At 40.3% G+C, this 13,889-nt stretch overlaps 2 protein-coding genes across 3 annotated transcripts; both read right to left on the minus strand.

Moving 5' to 3' along the window:
* Positions 1-2,753: 2,753 nt before the first annotated feature.
* LOC115678445 (uncharacterized) lies at positions 2,754-5,675 on the minus strand. The gene is made up of 5 exons (XM_030601851.2): positions 5,216-5,675; positions 4,754-4,886; positions 4,186-4,391; positions 3,399-3,572; positions 2,754-3,294 (listed from the first exon to the last, which is right to left on the minus strand). The coding sequence occupies exons 1-5, from the start codon at positions 5,405-5,407 to the stop codon at positions 3,208-3,210; spliced, it is 792 nt and encodes a 263-aa protein (XP_030457711.1). The 5' UTR covers positions 5,408-5,675; the 3' UTR covers positions 2,754-3,207.
* Positions 5,676-8,587: 2,912 nt separating this feature from the next.
* LOC115678460 (adenine phosphoribosyltransferase 5) lies at positions 8,588-13,342 on the minus strand. 2 transcript variants are annotated; one of them, XR_008816670.1, is made up of 7 exons: positions 13,096-13,317; positions 12,889-12,999; positions 11,175-11,267; positions 10,505-10,654; positions 10,323-10,370; positions 9,631-9,704; positions 8,588-9,152 (listed from the first exon to the last, which is right to left on the minus strand). XR_008816670.1 is itself a non-coding variant. In XM_056311853.1 (7 exons), the coding sequence occupies exons 1-6, from the start codon at positions 13,178-13,180 to the stop codon at positions 9,648-9,650; spliced, it is 555 nt and encodes a 184-aa protein (XP_056167828.1). In that variant the 5' UTR covers positions 13,181-13,342; the 3' UTR covers positions 8,588-9,152; positions 9,631-9,647. The 2 variants fall into 2 exon arrangements, 1 of the variants encoding a protein (XP_056167828.1); XM_056311853.1 differs by having other exon boundaries at positions 10,323-10,381; positions 13,096-13,342.
* Positions 13,343-13,889: the final 547 nt, after the last annotated feature.

A 13,889-nucleotide genomic window follows, 5' to 3' on the forward strand; every position in this document is an offset into this window, starting at 1 on the left:
TACATTTACTGTATTGCCCACACTTAGGAATATCCTAAGGAATATTCTAGGGAAGGGAAAAGTGTCAAAAAAGTCCTAAACCTTTTAATTATGCTAATTTAGTCCTAAACTTTTTGATCTAATGACAATTCAGTCCCTTCGGCTAATTTTGGCTTGATATTGCTGGCATAGACCTTGGCTAGCCTACGTGGCATTGCCGGCGCTGATGTAGATAATTTTTAATAATTTTAATTATTTTTTCTGTTCTTTTTCTATTTTCCTTTCTTCTTCCACCAGAAAAAGAAAGAAGGAAGGAAAAAAGAAAAAAAATCAGAAAAATAATAATAAATATTAAAATATTATTAAAAATTGTCTACGTCAACGGCGGCGATGCCACATAAGCCAACCAGCATCGATGCCACATAAGCCGACCGGCGTCCACTTCAGTAATATCCGGCCAAAATGAGGTGAAAGGATTGAATTGGCACGATGCCAAATGGTTTAAGATTAAATTAGCACAATTAAAAAGTTTAGGATTAAATCGGTACCGATACAATAGGTTTAAGACTTTTTTAACACTTTTTTCCTTACGGGAAATATTCTAGAGTATACAAAAATAATCCAAAAATACCTAGAAGATTTGAGGTCCAACGTCTTCTTGGATCATTCGATGGAAACCTCCGGACCGTGATACCAGGCAATTTAGCCCACATTCAAATCCCGGCAGCGCAACAATTTTTTTTTGTTTAAATAATTTGATCCGGAAAAATCCTTACGTCCTCCCGCCTTCTTCGTAACAGAGCAAAGACTCTCTCTCTTTCTCTCTAAAGTGACTGTTGCATTTGGCCTTCCCCGCGCTCAGGAAAGATCGTCATCACCAAGAAAGCAATTTCGTCCGTGGAATTGAACAGGACATCCGGGGGAGAGGCAAAACCAACGAAGACAATGGAGAGGTGATCGTCCCATTCCGAGTTGAATAATCCAATACTTTCTTCTTCGAAGGTTTCGGAACTGTCTTTCCCTTTTTTCTCATCTCTTTCGTTGTCCCCTCCCTTTTTTTTTTTCCAGGAATCACTCTAAGAAGAACGTCGCCTCTGCAAATTCTGAAGCACGTCCGGAAATGCGGACAAAATTTGAGGGAGGAACAGCCATTGATGAAGAAGACGTGGACGAACTTTCTCAGAAGTTCCAATGCATGGCTTTTCGAACGCCAAAAAGAGGTCGGGGAAAAGGATGGTTCTCTGTTTTTCCAGTTTGCTGCACTTCCTCTCTCATTTTCCCGGAATAAGATCCGCGTTGAATCGCCATCTGGGGTCACTCTTGTTTTTCTTCGAATGAAAGAAAGAACTGTTTGATCCCGTGAAGAAAAAGCATAGTCGAACAAAATCTTTTCCACTTTCTTGGTAAAGCGCAAATCTTCTATCTTTTGACGTTTCGAACGAAATTCTCGAGTACATTTCTTTTCGATTGCAAGCTTTAAATTTCCTAAAGTGACGATGCTTGAATGAGTCGTTCAACGAGTCGTTATGATTGCTCTCCAGAAAAGAACGTTTCCCGGAGGCAAGTGCAGGACACGGAAGAACAGCAAAGGGCAGGGTGGGAACTAGACTTCCTGATCGAAGAACAGCCGGGCCGGTTCTACGACTGCAACAGCCGGGCAATGAACCCGGCCCGGCTAGAGGAGGAAGAACATAACGAGATAACTGTTATCTCCGGGCTCCTTTCTTTTCTCGGGAAACGTAACGTCTCAAGAAGTGATTTTCTAGAAAAGATGATTTATAAATATAAAGATGATCGTTATCTATATATAATTTCGAAAATTGGATCGAGCGGAGTCTTGACTGCTGTTTATAAAGATGATTTTTTTGTAGTTGTTTTTAATTAATCATAAGAAGACGACGTGTCGTTTGGGATCAACCAATCAGGAATTCTAGGAGGCTTTCCTCGGGAGTGGTTTCAGTTGATGGGCCTCAAACGGGCTGCGTTTTTTGGGCTCAAGTCGGGTATGAACCGGAGGCTTATTATGTAATTTGGGCCTATCGTATTCGCGGACCGAAGCAAAATTAACGTGAGCATGAAGGAAGCAAAATCAACCATGGATTCAAAATGTAAACAGTTGCATTCGCTTCAAAGAAAAGCGTCTTCATTTGCGCTAGAAATTTACGGTTAGCCGATATCGAATGCAACGTAATCGAAACTTGCATTTTCTTTCGCAAGAACAGTGGCTCAAACCCTCAAATTACAAATTCAAAGACAACAACTAGCGCTATTCAACTTATGAACTTCGAGTGACGGAACGAAATAATTGAAGAGGCGAGATAATGCAAAGATCGATCCATGAATTAATGTATCGTACGCATTGGGTTAGGTCCATCCCATACCATCAATCCTAAAGTGAAGAATACATATATTCAAATCGAAGTCGAAACAATGTACCAAAACTCACAGCAATGACATCTGTGAAATCAATTCTACAACCTAATGGGTAATTTGATGGCTTTGCATTATAACCATTTTACTGAACGTCAGGATGATGATGAGTTTCTTAGGGACTTTCCAGATAAACTTGAATAAATTGCATTTAGAAGACACAAAAGAGGCGGGATGATGTTTCTGTTCATTCGTGGATCTTGTAGCGGTACGGGTCGATATGAAACAAAGAGAGAGGGATGACAAGCAATTTTCCATTTGATCACTACATCGGAGAGTTTTCTAATAATATAAAAGGCCTGTTGAGAAAACACAACTTTCGGATCTTCCACCTCGACGAGCAATGAGCAAATTGACACAGCCGTTTAAACATAATTCTATTGATTACCGAAGGAAATTACAAGCAGAGATTTCAGACAACAAGCAGAATCAGAGAAATGAACCTCAGACATAAAAAATTGAACACTATTGGATAAATCTTCAACCCAACTTCAACTTCCTACGATACAACACCTCATCTGATGATTTGAAGCAAACTGAAAGACTAGTAAGAACAGAAAGGGGAAGATATGCAAGACGGGCTCCGCAGAACTCCTGCCGGCACTGTTCTCCTTTCATCTATTTATCATAGATAGAAAGACCACTGTCAACTTCAAGTCTGTTCTCCTTTCATCTATTTATCATAGATAGAAAGAGCACTGTCAACTTCGAGTCGCTCTATAATATGTATAAAGGAACATTGTCGCCGAGGACGAAACATCTAGTTGGTTTGAACCGTTCTGGTAGATTGATCCTGAATCAGAAGACATCGGGAGGATAACTCCCAGGGAAAGAGTTGCTTTGCTGGGCCTGTCTCAAATGCATCAACAAGGCATAGTTGTTGACCTGGCAACACAGCAAACACAAAATGTGTGAAAATTCCCACATTATGCTAGAATAAGCCAAGTGATACCTAATAATCATCTAGTAGAGAAGTTCAGGCGACAGACCTCAAGTACTCTTAACTGTTCTTGATACTGAGATACTAACTGCTTCAGATGTTGCAGCTCACGATTCTTGTCCTCATGTTCCTTTTGACGTTCATGTTGAATAGCCACAGCACGTTTGAGAATTGTGTTCTCCCGAAGGACTGCCTCCATTTGCTCCTTCAGCATCATATTTTCCTGAGAAATGAACAGAATCACATGCCAATTTTAAAGTTCCACATATTTACATAATAAAGGATATACTTGCCACAGCGACTAGACCGATCAATGCAGAAGAACAGACATTACTGTGTTTTCGTCGCATCTCCTGGCCCTAATCAGTGCAAGAGGATAAATTATTCTTTCCCTCATTTAAGTTTGATGGTTTAAATTAAAACATGAAAAAGAGTTACAGTCGAAGAGACTAAACACTAATTATTCTTCTAGTTGACCTGTCATTGATTCGAGATACTTTGTACAGAAAGACAAGCCAAACTTCTGATATCTGATACATTTCAGCTTAGAAAGGATAGCAAGGACATTCCACACGAGTGTTGCTCATCCTAAGAGATATTTCTAGGAGGCAGACAAAACAAACACCAAACTAAACAATCATATCTAGAGCCTCACAAGCCCAATTGTGAATGAGTAGTGACGTAAACAAAACTGCTGACAATTACCAAGAAAAACATTACAGATGTAACTTCATAAGCCAATTAAAGTAACCTCAGATAGTCTAAAGGAGCACCACGACATAACAGCATACACTAAAGCACAGTATTTCAAAAACCATTTACAAATTGACAAGTACCTTCTGGAGACTCTTAGCAGCCTCTGCCCCAGCTTGTCCACTGACGGACTGTTCAAAAAACTCAAGCACTCTTGTGGCACGCGCTCTGGCATCTTCTAAGCTAGTGGCGCTCATCATTTCTTTCACAAATACATCCACCCACCCTGCACCATCAACTGGAAGGTTGGCTGATGGCTCACCAGGTGCATCGACATCATCTCTGTCACCTGTCAATGGAACTTCAATGTTATTGGACCAATAAAGGAAACACGTGAAGAATAAATCCCGGCAAGAATTCCAGCTGAATAAGTTACATGAAATTCCAGCCCTTAAAAAAAGAGATGGTCGATTCATATCCTCTGCGTAGTTAAAACAACAACCATTATGAATACCCACAAAGATTTCAACCTATAACACCTGTTTTATTCACTATAATTGACGAGGATCAAAATCTCCCTGCCTAGGAGAAGGGCGTAATTGCAGATGACGGTCGAATCCATCTGTTTCCCATTTCCTCTTCGGTTGACTAGTTACGAAAAACAGGTTTTAAGTTTGCACGAACTGAAAGCACATAAGAAAAACCATTTACCTTGGTCGGCATTAACACCGGGCTCTTCAGAAAATCCTCCATTATCCACGGCAGGACCCAAACAAAGCTCCTGCAGCCTACCAATGGCAACCTCTAGATCATCCCCGCATTCTACCAACGCTCTCTCAAGAATCTGAAAACAAAACCCATCGAGAATATAAGGCACTGCAGGTCCCAAAAACGTGTGAATTGTTAAGCCTAGAGCTTGCCAAAAGAACCAGACAGAACTATTAAACTGCGTTTAAAGAACACGAATCAGCAGTTACGTCCTTGCTCGCACTAAATGCCAATCACAGACTGCCCCCAAAGTAGAAGAAAAAACGAACCAGAAAACGCTCACTAGTTAGCTTCAGAGTCTACACAACGTCGTTTCATATGCTTTCTCTGGATTCTAAAGGCGAACAAGCAAACGTAAAGAGAAACCGATAACGAAAGACACGGTTTCCTACGAATTTCAACCACCTGGGGTTCCATGTGAGGAAAGAGGTGGAGGAGCCGATCGAGGTGAGCCGCCGCCGGCGCCGAGAACCGGACCGGGGACGGAGAAGAAGAGGACGGGGAGCAGCGGCGGATCTTCTTGCGAGAAGGAGGCGAGGGGGGAGAAGGTATGTCGTCGAACAGCGATCGCTTGCTCCCGCAAACTACCGCAGACATTATTGCGCCGCCGCCGCCGCCGCCGATCGCCTCGGTGCTCCGATCTTGCGCGAATCCCCTCCGTCACCCCCACCACCGCCGACTGTTACTTCGACTGTTCACAGTTCGGATTCGAATCGAAGTCGAAGACGAAGACGAAGACGACTCGGATTAGGGATTGAAATTAGGGTTTTCTCGAGAGGGATCCTTCGCTTGGCTTCGAGCCGGCCGGGTCTTCTTCGCCGTTCGGTGCGAGTTTGGGGGTTTCGGGAACGAAGGGGAGCGGTTCGATCGCGAGAGCGAGGGGGGTTTATATAGCGAGCGGTGGTGGGGGGCGGGGGAGGGCGAGTTTTCTTAACGAGGGAGGGAGGCGCGTGGGGCGCGATTGGTCGGCGTGGCGATGATGATGCGGATGGGGGGTATGACGTGGCATCCCGGCTGGATCACCCGTCGGGATTTTTTTTTTTGGGAGGGTAAGGCGGCATTTGGCAATTTGCCAAATAGTGATAATTTCTGTTCTTTTATTCCCAAAATCAATTTGGGAATAGAAATCCGTTTGTTAAAATTTTTGTGCACGGGCACAAATTTGCAAAAAATTGTTCCCAGAATTAGTTTTGGAAAAGAATCAAGAAGATACTGGAATAATTTTTCTATTTTTGATTCTTCTTGGTTTTCTTCTTCCTTTTTTATTTGTTCTTCATCTTCTTCCCGGTCTGCCGCCGGCCCTCCGCCTCCCTGCCGCAGGCCACCGGCGACCGGCCAGCGCCGACGAGGGCGGCCCTCACCGCCCCTAGTGACGGCCTCGCCTTGGCCAGGCGAGGCTCGACCTCACCGTCATCTGGCGAGGTTGACCTCACCAGCCCTGGCCTGTGGCCGGTCGCCGACGCCAGCGACCGGCCATGGCCAAGGAAAGGAAGGAAAAAAAAAAGAAAAAAAAAAAGAAACGAAATACAATTTAATTCAGGAATGAAATACAATTTAATTTAGGGTAAGGTTAGTTAATATAGACGATTTGGAAAACATTTTCCTAAAAAATGATCGTTTAGCTATTTCGTTTACAAATATGAATGGATGAAAAATATTTTTATTATCTACGAAAATATATAGGTATAAATTATTGTTAATATTGAGAATATTTTTTTATTTGCTAGTTATTCCAAGGGATAAAATCAATCTTTTTTAAGAAAATATTTTTTAAAGCGTGTATTTTTTATGAGACAAACCGACCGTTATAGAAAAAGGAAAGAAAATACAAGTTTTGTTCTATTGATCACTCCTGTCCCAAATATATCAATGATGAAGACTGATTTGCAATATTGATTTTATAGAACTAGATGATAGGTTTTTTTGTGAGGTGATTAAATATGAATCCATAACCCGAATACCTAATTGTAATTTGTAACATCTCGTACTAGATAATTGTTGTATCTCTCGAGATTAATCACATTGGGCACTCATTCATATTTCACGATCGCGAGGTTTTCATGAACCGAGGACCGTGCATTATCGACAAAGGCTCGTCCAAACCCTAATCAAGCTTTCGGAACATTCCTAGGGACAGGCGATACGGTAATTGTGCCGTGTTCTAAAGAGCTCTCAATATAAATGCCGGTAGTTGGTGGATGAGAAGGTGCGATCTTGGTCACTAGATCAATAGTCGATCAACGATTCTAATCTGAGTCTCTCTATTATATAAAAGGGTGTCCTCCTTCTCATTTTGATCATCCAAATCAATAGAAATGTTTCCATTCTCTCCAAAAGCTTCTTTCCCTCCAATTGAGGAGAAAGAGCACGGGGCAACCTTCGAGAGGCATCCTTATTGCTAGACTTTATACTCCTTTTCTCATATAAGGGATCTCGCTAACCTCACCTTCGTGAAACTCACTTTTAAGGAAGTAGATGAGCTATCACCCGTGCAAGCATCAAAATATGCATTCTCGTGATTTATAGAGTCCTTATACCTTGCTCTTGAAAAAGAATAATAAAATCAAGCAACCTTCTTATATAACAGGCATTTCATTCTTTACTTTCCCAGCACTGACTAACCTCTTTGGTCGGATGTTACAGTCTACTCCTCTTTAGAATATTTTTTTTTGGCCAGTTACTTCAAGCGATATAATTAATCTTTTTATAGGAAAATATTTTTCAAAAGGTGTATTTTCCATGAGAAAAATGGACCGTTATAGAAAAAGGAAGAAAATACAAGTTTTATACAAGTTTAGTTCTATTGATAAGACATATCCCCAAATATATCGATATGAAAACCGATTTGCAATATTGATTTTATAGAACTACATGATAGGTTTTTTGCAAGGTGATTAAATATGAATCCATAACCTTAATACCTAATTGTAATTTTTAACATCTCGTACTAAATAACTTTTGTATCTCTCAAGATTAATCACATTGGGCACTCATTCACGTGTCACGGTCGCGAAGTTTTCATGCGCCAAGCGCCGTACATTATCGACAAAAGCTCGTCCAAACCCTAATGGAGTTTCCGAAACATTTTCAGGGATAGGTAATACGGTAATTGTATTGTGTTCTAGAGAGTGCTCGGCATAAATGCCGGTGGTTGGTGGACGGGAAGGTGCGATCTCGATCACTAGATCAATAATCAATCAACAACTGTAATCTGAGTCCTCCATTATATAAAGGAGTGTCTTTCTTCTCATTTTGATCATCCAAATCAATAGAAGCAATTACATTCTTTCTAAAAGCTTCTCTCTAAATCCTCTCACTACAATAGGCATGCAGATCCTCTCACTAGGATCCGGGTGGTTCCAAAACAACGACCGATGACACATGCCTCTTAATAGCACTGTAGCTATGAAAGAGTGAAATCTTTTGACCAAGACCAACAACTCAATATCCAGCGGTGCAGATTGAAAAATTGATCTTTTGGAATCACCGCCCTCATTTGTCGGGAGAGCAATATCACATGTGCTCGCATCATGCCTCAAGATTGATTCGATCCTAGCTAGAAATTTATCGGGCGACAAAGAAATTTGGAGAAAAATCAACGAAAAGCGTAGGAAATAGAAGTAAAATAAAATGAATTTTTGCTGTGTTTTTTCACTTTAAAAAAAAAATTCTAACAAGTTTTCCGTGGGCGATCTTTTTGGACCATTTTATTTGGGCTTTGAGAAAGAACGTGGCCAAATGTCATGAAACTCTGTTTATGCATACTCTCATCATAGATTGCTGAAGCTCAGTTGCATAGAGGAAAGATTCTGGACATACTAATTCAATCTATTCTCAACCATAGAAGCGAGTGGCGGCAAATGAGGCCATGGGCTGGTTTCGCCCTCTACGGCTCTCGAGTTTCACGTCCTAGCCATTTCACCAGGTATATGCACGCGAGCAAGAGGAAATTCCGACCGGGTTTTGTACAGAGCATGAACAAGAAATTTTCTACACAAAGATGTCACAAATGTCACCAGATGTCAATCTAATGTTGGGCATTAGCTCTTCAATGCAGTTGGCTAAAAGCACGGTAAAGTTTGGTCTCCTCTGATCATTGAAACAATTGACCTACTCCAATCCTTATTGGATGGGCATCAAGAAGTATCTTATATACTATTATGAGGACACAGGCTCGACGCCGCTACTAGACAATGAAGTCAGTGCAGAGCGGGCTACATTATTTTGCCTTTAGGGTGTTCTTTGTCGGAGGAAGTAACCGGCGGTGTTGAATAACGAACAAATGCTTCATCAGGTGCAACCCATGTATCATTCCCAAAGCGGATCCTCTTCACTTCCTGATCATGAGGTATTTGAGGAAGAAAATTGTCTTTCTACTTAAAAGTCGTCTCATCGGTTCAGCAAAACGAAAAGTATCTGCTCCATGTACTCGATTAAATTCAACAATATATATCAATCCAAATCTAGGAGGAATATGTAGCATATAGAGTTACCTAAGATGAATTCATCTTTTTTTTCTGTGTTGGCACTAGAATTTTAGCAAATGTGTGAGGACCTCTAGGCTCTTAAGCATCACATTCGTAGCCCATTCCGGAAGGTAATTCTAGAAGCATGCGTCTAAAACAATACTTCAATAACAGAGCAAGATGACAGTGCTTAGTACGCCAAAAGCATGAAAATCACAATGAAAGCCATGTCTGCTTTGCTACATCAAACAACTCTGATGCATCGGCAATGTCGAGTTCATTGTAGGTGGTTCTGTCATAGACATCTTAGGTTGTTCTGGATGACAAAGTTTAACTTAAAATGAGAGGATATTACCTGTCAAAATCATCTTTCAATGGTGGGGCTCCACAAGAACAAACAGCGGCTTCTCTTTCAGCTCGCATTCTCCCTGCAAAACACGCAATCAACCAATGGAAACCATATGGAACCAAAGGAAGGACAAGAGGTCCATATCTCCAGAATTGCACTCTTCGCTCACGTGTATCATAGCACTAGGATTCACAGCAAAAGCATCAAATTGACTGCGAGTAGTTTATCTGATCAGTAGAAAAAACTCAAGCTACCACTTGTTTGTGACTACTTTATCCGTTACAGCTGAGCTTAAAAGCATTTTTCAAGTCAACAGAGAGCGCAGACACCATTAACCAACAGAGGACCCCATAAACCTCATGAACGAAACTTCTGCACAGCAGAGCTGATCAGCAGTTATAACTTGATCTTATACAAAATAACACAATATATACTTGAAACGACACTGGTACGACAATAAAAGCCTGCTATCGAGAAAAAGTTGTGCATTTCAACGTTGAGTTAGGGAAGATATGCATGGTTAGAAAGTCAACATGAATGATCATACAATTCCATTTCTACAGTAGATAGAGAAAGATGAACGAGAAGAGAAATGCATGCATGAAAACTGGACAATGCGAGCAGCAAAATCCATCAATGAGTTGCAAAATTGAACTCATGGATAAGATATTACCAAACTGCTTTATTTGAGGATTACCTGGACAACAGGGGAACCAACGACACAAGCACACTCAACCACTTCAGCCTGAAAACGTTCTGGTCAGCAGGAGGACCAATTCAAATTTAGAGAAGGGAAAATTGGAACAAGAAATTGGAAAACTGTAAGTTTATAGTAAAGAAAAAGGTGAAACAAAGCAAGAACCCGAGAGTTCAACTGACCCAGAAGTCTTATTGCAGCGGAAAGGGTCCCGCCAGTGGCTACCAAATCGTCTATGATTATAGTACGTTCCCCTGGCTGAACAGCTCCGACATGCATCTCGAGTTGATCAGTGCCATATTCGAGTTCATACGATTCAGATATGACTCTTCCTAATGTTCAATCAAATATAGGAAGCTTCAATTGGAATTTCACTAATAATACTGCGTTAAGGACCAGCTAGTAGTAACTACAATTCAAGACTATCAGGAACTCCAAAAAAAGAAGGCAGGAAGGAGGCCGTCCCACTTGCTACATGCAACTCTAAGACAGTGCCAAACACGGTTCTCAACATAAAAATCCTAAAACCCCGGAGGCGCCAAGTCTTCTGCTTTATGATAAGCAGATGACATGGACCAGATGCTTCAACCAACTCAATAATCAACCCCGCGTCAAGCACTTGAACAGAAGTATACCCATCAAAGTGCTAACTGCTTCACTGATTTTACCCTTTAACCTGTTGGATTGTCCAAGAATTCTTTCTCATCAATGTATTGACATTACCACAAACAGAGTGTTAACAAGCACGAGATCTCTGCTGAACAAGATAATAGTCAATTCACCAACTAGACTGTTGTCACTTGTTTTAAAAATCATTAAATTAGTAATTCCAGGAACTCCATGAAAGTGTACCTGGCAGCTTCCCTGGTTTCCGGAGAGGGACAAATTTGGCACCAATACCCAAAGCAATAGATGGCCCAAATATGAATCCCCTGGCTTCAATGCCTATGACATTACTCGACATCGGATATAGTAAGAAAGAGAAACAGAACTCTGATATAGCATACTTCTGTTCAAGAGAAACAGAACTCTGATTTGCTAGAACTACCAGAACCACCAATCACAGTGAGACAGTATCCAATCCATCCCCTTTTAACAAAAAAAATGCATTCATTTTTTAAGAATGTGATTTAAGAAATGACTTTCTACACTTGCCAAAAGCAGATAAGCAATTTATATGAACTCGAGCAAATCCCCGGCCTGGTCTACTATGCAAATTTGGGATACTACTTTAGCTTCAATTAGCAAACCCCACTTCATTGCTTCACTTCAAACTTAGTCAGGAGAGCAGAGAAAGGCAAATTGACCTAGATATAAGTGAAACTCCATGTAATTTGATAGGTGCCAAACATTGAAATGACGAGACAAGATGTTATGCTATACAATAATCATCATATGATAGACAGAAATGATAATCGTCACGTGGACGACAATTCTGTTGAAAATTACCAAAAATGCCTTTAAGCTAATAATCTTTTCCGATACACAAGATCTGTAACAGCACTTAATGAGATGCAAACTTCGAAAATTCGGACTTGTTGGCAGAGTGAGATACTATATAGTACATTGCAAAGAAAGAATCAGAGTTGTGGACTTATTTTAAACAAGCCCTCAGTCGAGTGTGGATGTTCCAATGAGACAATTGGCGGGGCAGCTCAAAACCAAATCTGCGTGCATTTGGTAACCAAAATTGTATTTTTTTTTTTTCTCTTTCTTTTGCGGTGAAAACAGAAAACTGATCAAGAAAAGCATTCGGCAGCCCACCTTTCTTTCAAGTTTTCTAATAACTGAAACAGATTCCATAAAAAATAGACTAGACAAACGACGAAAATGATGTTTTCCCTTGTTTTCAAATTGAAATAAGAGACAAACTGAAGTTTATGAACGGTTCATCATGTTTTGCAGATTCTAAATCATACTGAAGAATTTAAGATAAACAAAATGGAAGAAGAAAACGTTGTACAAATTGGAAATAACATACCAAACACATTTTTCTGAGAAAACTGACAAAGTGAAAATCAAATAGTTTCCTGAAAGTCTATTGAAACAAAAACAGAATACATTGTCCAGAACGACATGCACCCTCGATGTCCTAAGTGGAAGTAAAAAATACACAAGTCTCGTCCAACAATGATTTCAATGCTTCAAAAGACAGTAAAAGGAGAAAGAAAAACCAAGGAACAGTTAATAAAAAAATGAAAAACCAGTTGCTCTGCAATTCATTAGCTCGTGGTTTTGGGGGTCACAATAAAGAAGCAAACATTTAATAAAGAAATTCAACAAAACGAGGATAAGAACTCGCCTTACCAACCGATTGCTTTCCAATGTGACATGCTTTTAGAGAAAAATAAATATTATGCAGTGGCCCTTCCAATGTTCAGACGAGCACCACATTTCAACTTTTCCCACAAGAAAAGTAATACAAAAAGCCACAAGTTGTCTTTCATCATTAATAATCTAGTGATAGAATATGGACAGCGTCATAATACCACAATCAGAAGAGGATATAACAAAGTCTTTAAAACGATAAAAATTGGAAAAATCATGAGATACAGAGAGAGGGTACCAGCAACAATGGAGATGCCCATGTCTCTATACCGCTCCACAAACAGGTCAACCGTGTCTTTGAAGGCCTTGTGATCGAGCAACAGGGTGGTTATGTCGTGGAACATTATGCCTTTGAAGCGCCAGCAAGAAACACACAACACAGCCGCCGTTATAGCTCCAAGAAGATGATGAACGAGGGAGACAAAGAACGGGCAAAGAAACTAACCTGGTTTTGGGAAGTGAGGAACGACCCTTATGGTGTCTGAGATGGCCTTCAATCTCGGGTCTCTTCCATCCTCTGCCGCCAGCATCTTCTTCTTCTCCTTCGCTCTCTGTTTCACTCTCTCTGTGCGAGTGGATGGAGAGAGAGAGAGAGAGAGAGAAGGAGAGATAGAGAGAGAAAGTGTGCGTGCGTCAGCACTGGCCTCTGAGAGAGAGACAGAGAGAGGGGGTGTGTCAGCACAGGCAAAGGCGTCCCCTCAAACCTGAAGGAGATCCAAATCGATGTCAATATTTATAGAATATATCGAGCATATTAAGGCCGCTTTCATGGCTCCAATAAGTACTCCAATTTTTATTTTAAAAAAGAATTAATGTATTTATAGCTTCATAAAATTTAAATTATATCGTTTGATAACTTTAATTAGCTCTGGCTTAAATGATTGAAGTTGGTCCCAAAAATCACTTAATTCGACAAGTAAGGATGAGATTACTTAAAATAAATATATTCAAATGTAATATAAAATTAAGCCTATTGCATTAGAAGAACTTGAAACCTACCAATAATATTCATCAAATTCCATATTTATCGAAAGAAATTATCTAACGCTCGAAATTCAACTCTTACCAGACAGCATTTGTTAATTTTTTCAACATTTAAAATAATCAACACTCGAAACTCAGTGCATATAATTTCAGCACTTAATTATCAATTTATAAAATTATTAATAATCAAATAGAATTTTCTTGATAACTTGCTTATTTAAAAGCTCGTTTATAGTTAGTCCCGTAGCTTAATAT

The sequence above is a fragment of the Syzygium oleosum genome, unplaced genomic scaffold (assembly GCF_021117445.2).
Source record: "Syzygium oleosum isolate NSW1041296 unplaced genomic scaffold, Sole_v2.1 Sole_v2.05, whole genome shotgun sequence".
In the NCBI taxonomy this organism is placed as follows: Eukaryota; Viridiplantae; Streptophyta; class Magnoliopsida; order Myrtales; family Myrtaceae; genus Syzygium; species Syzygium oleosum.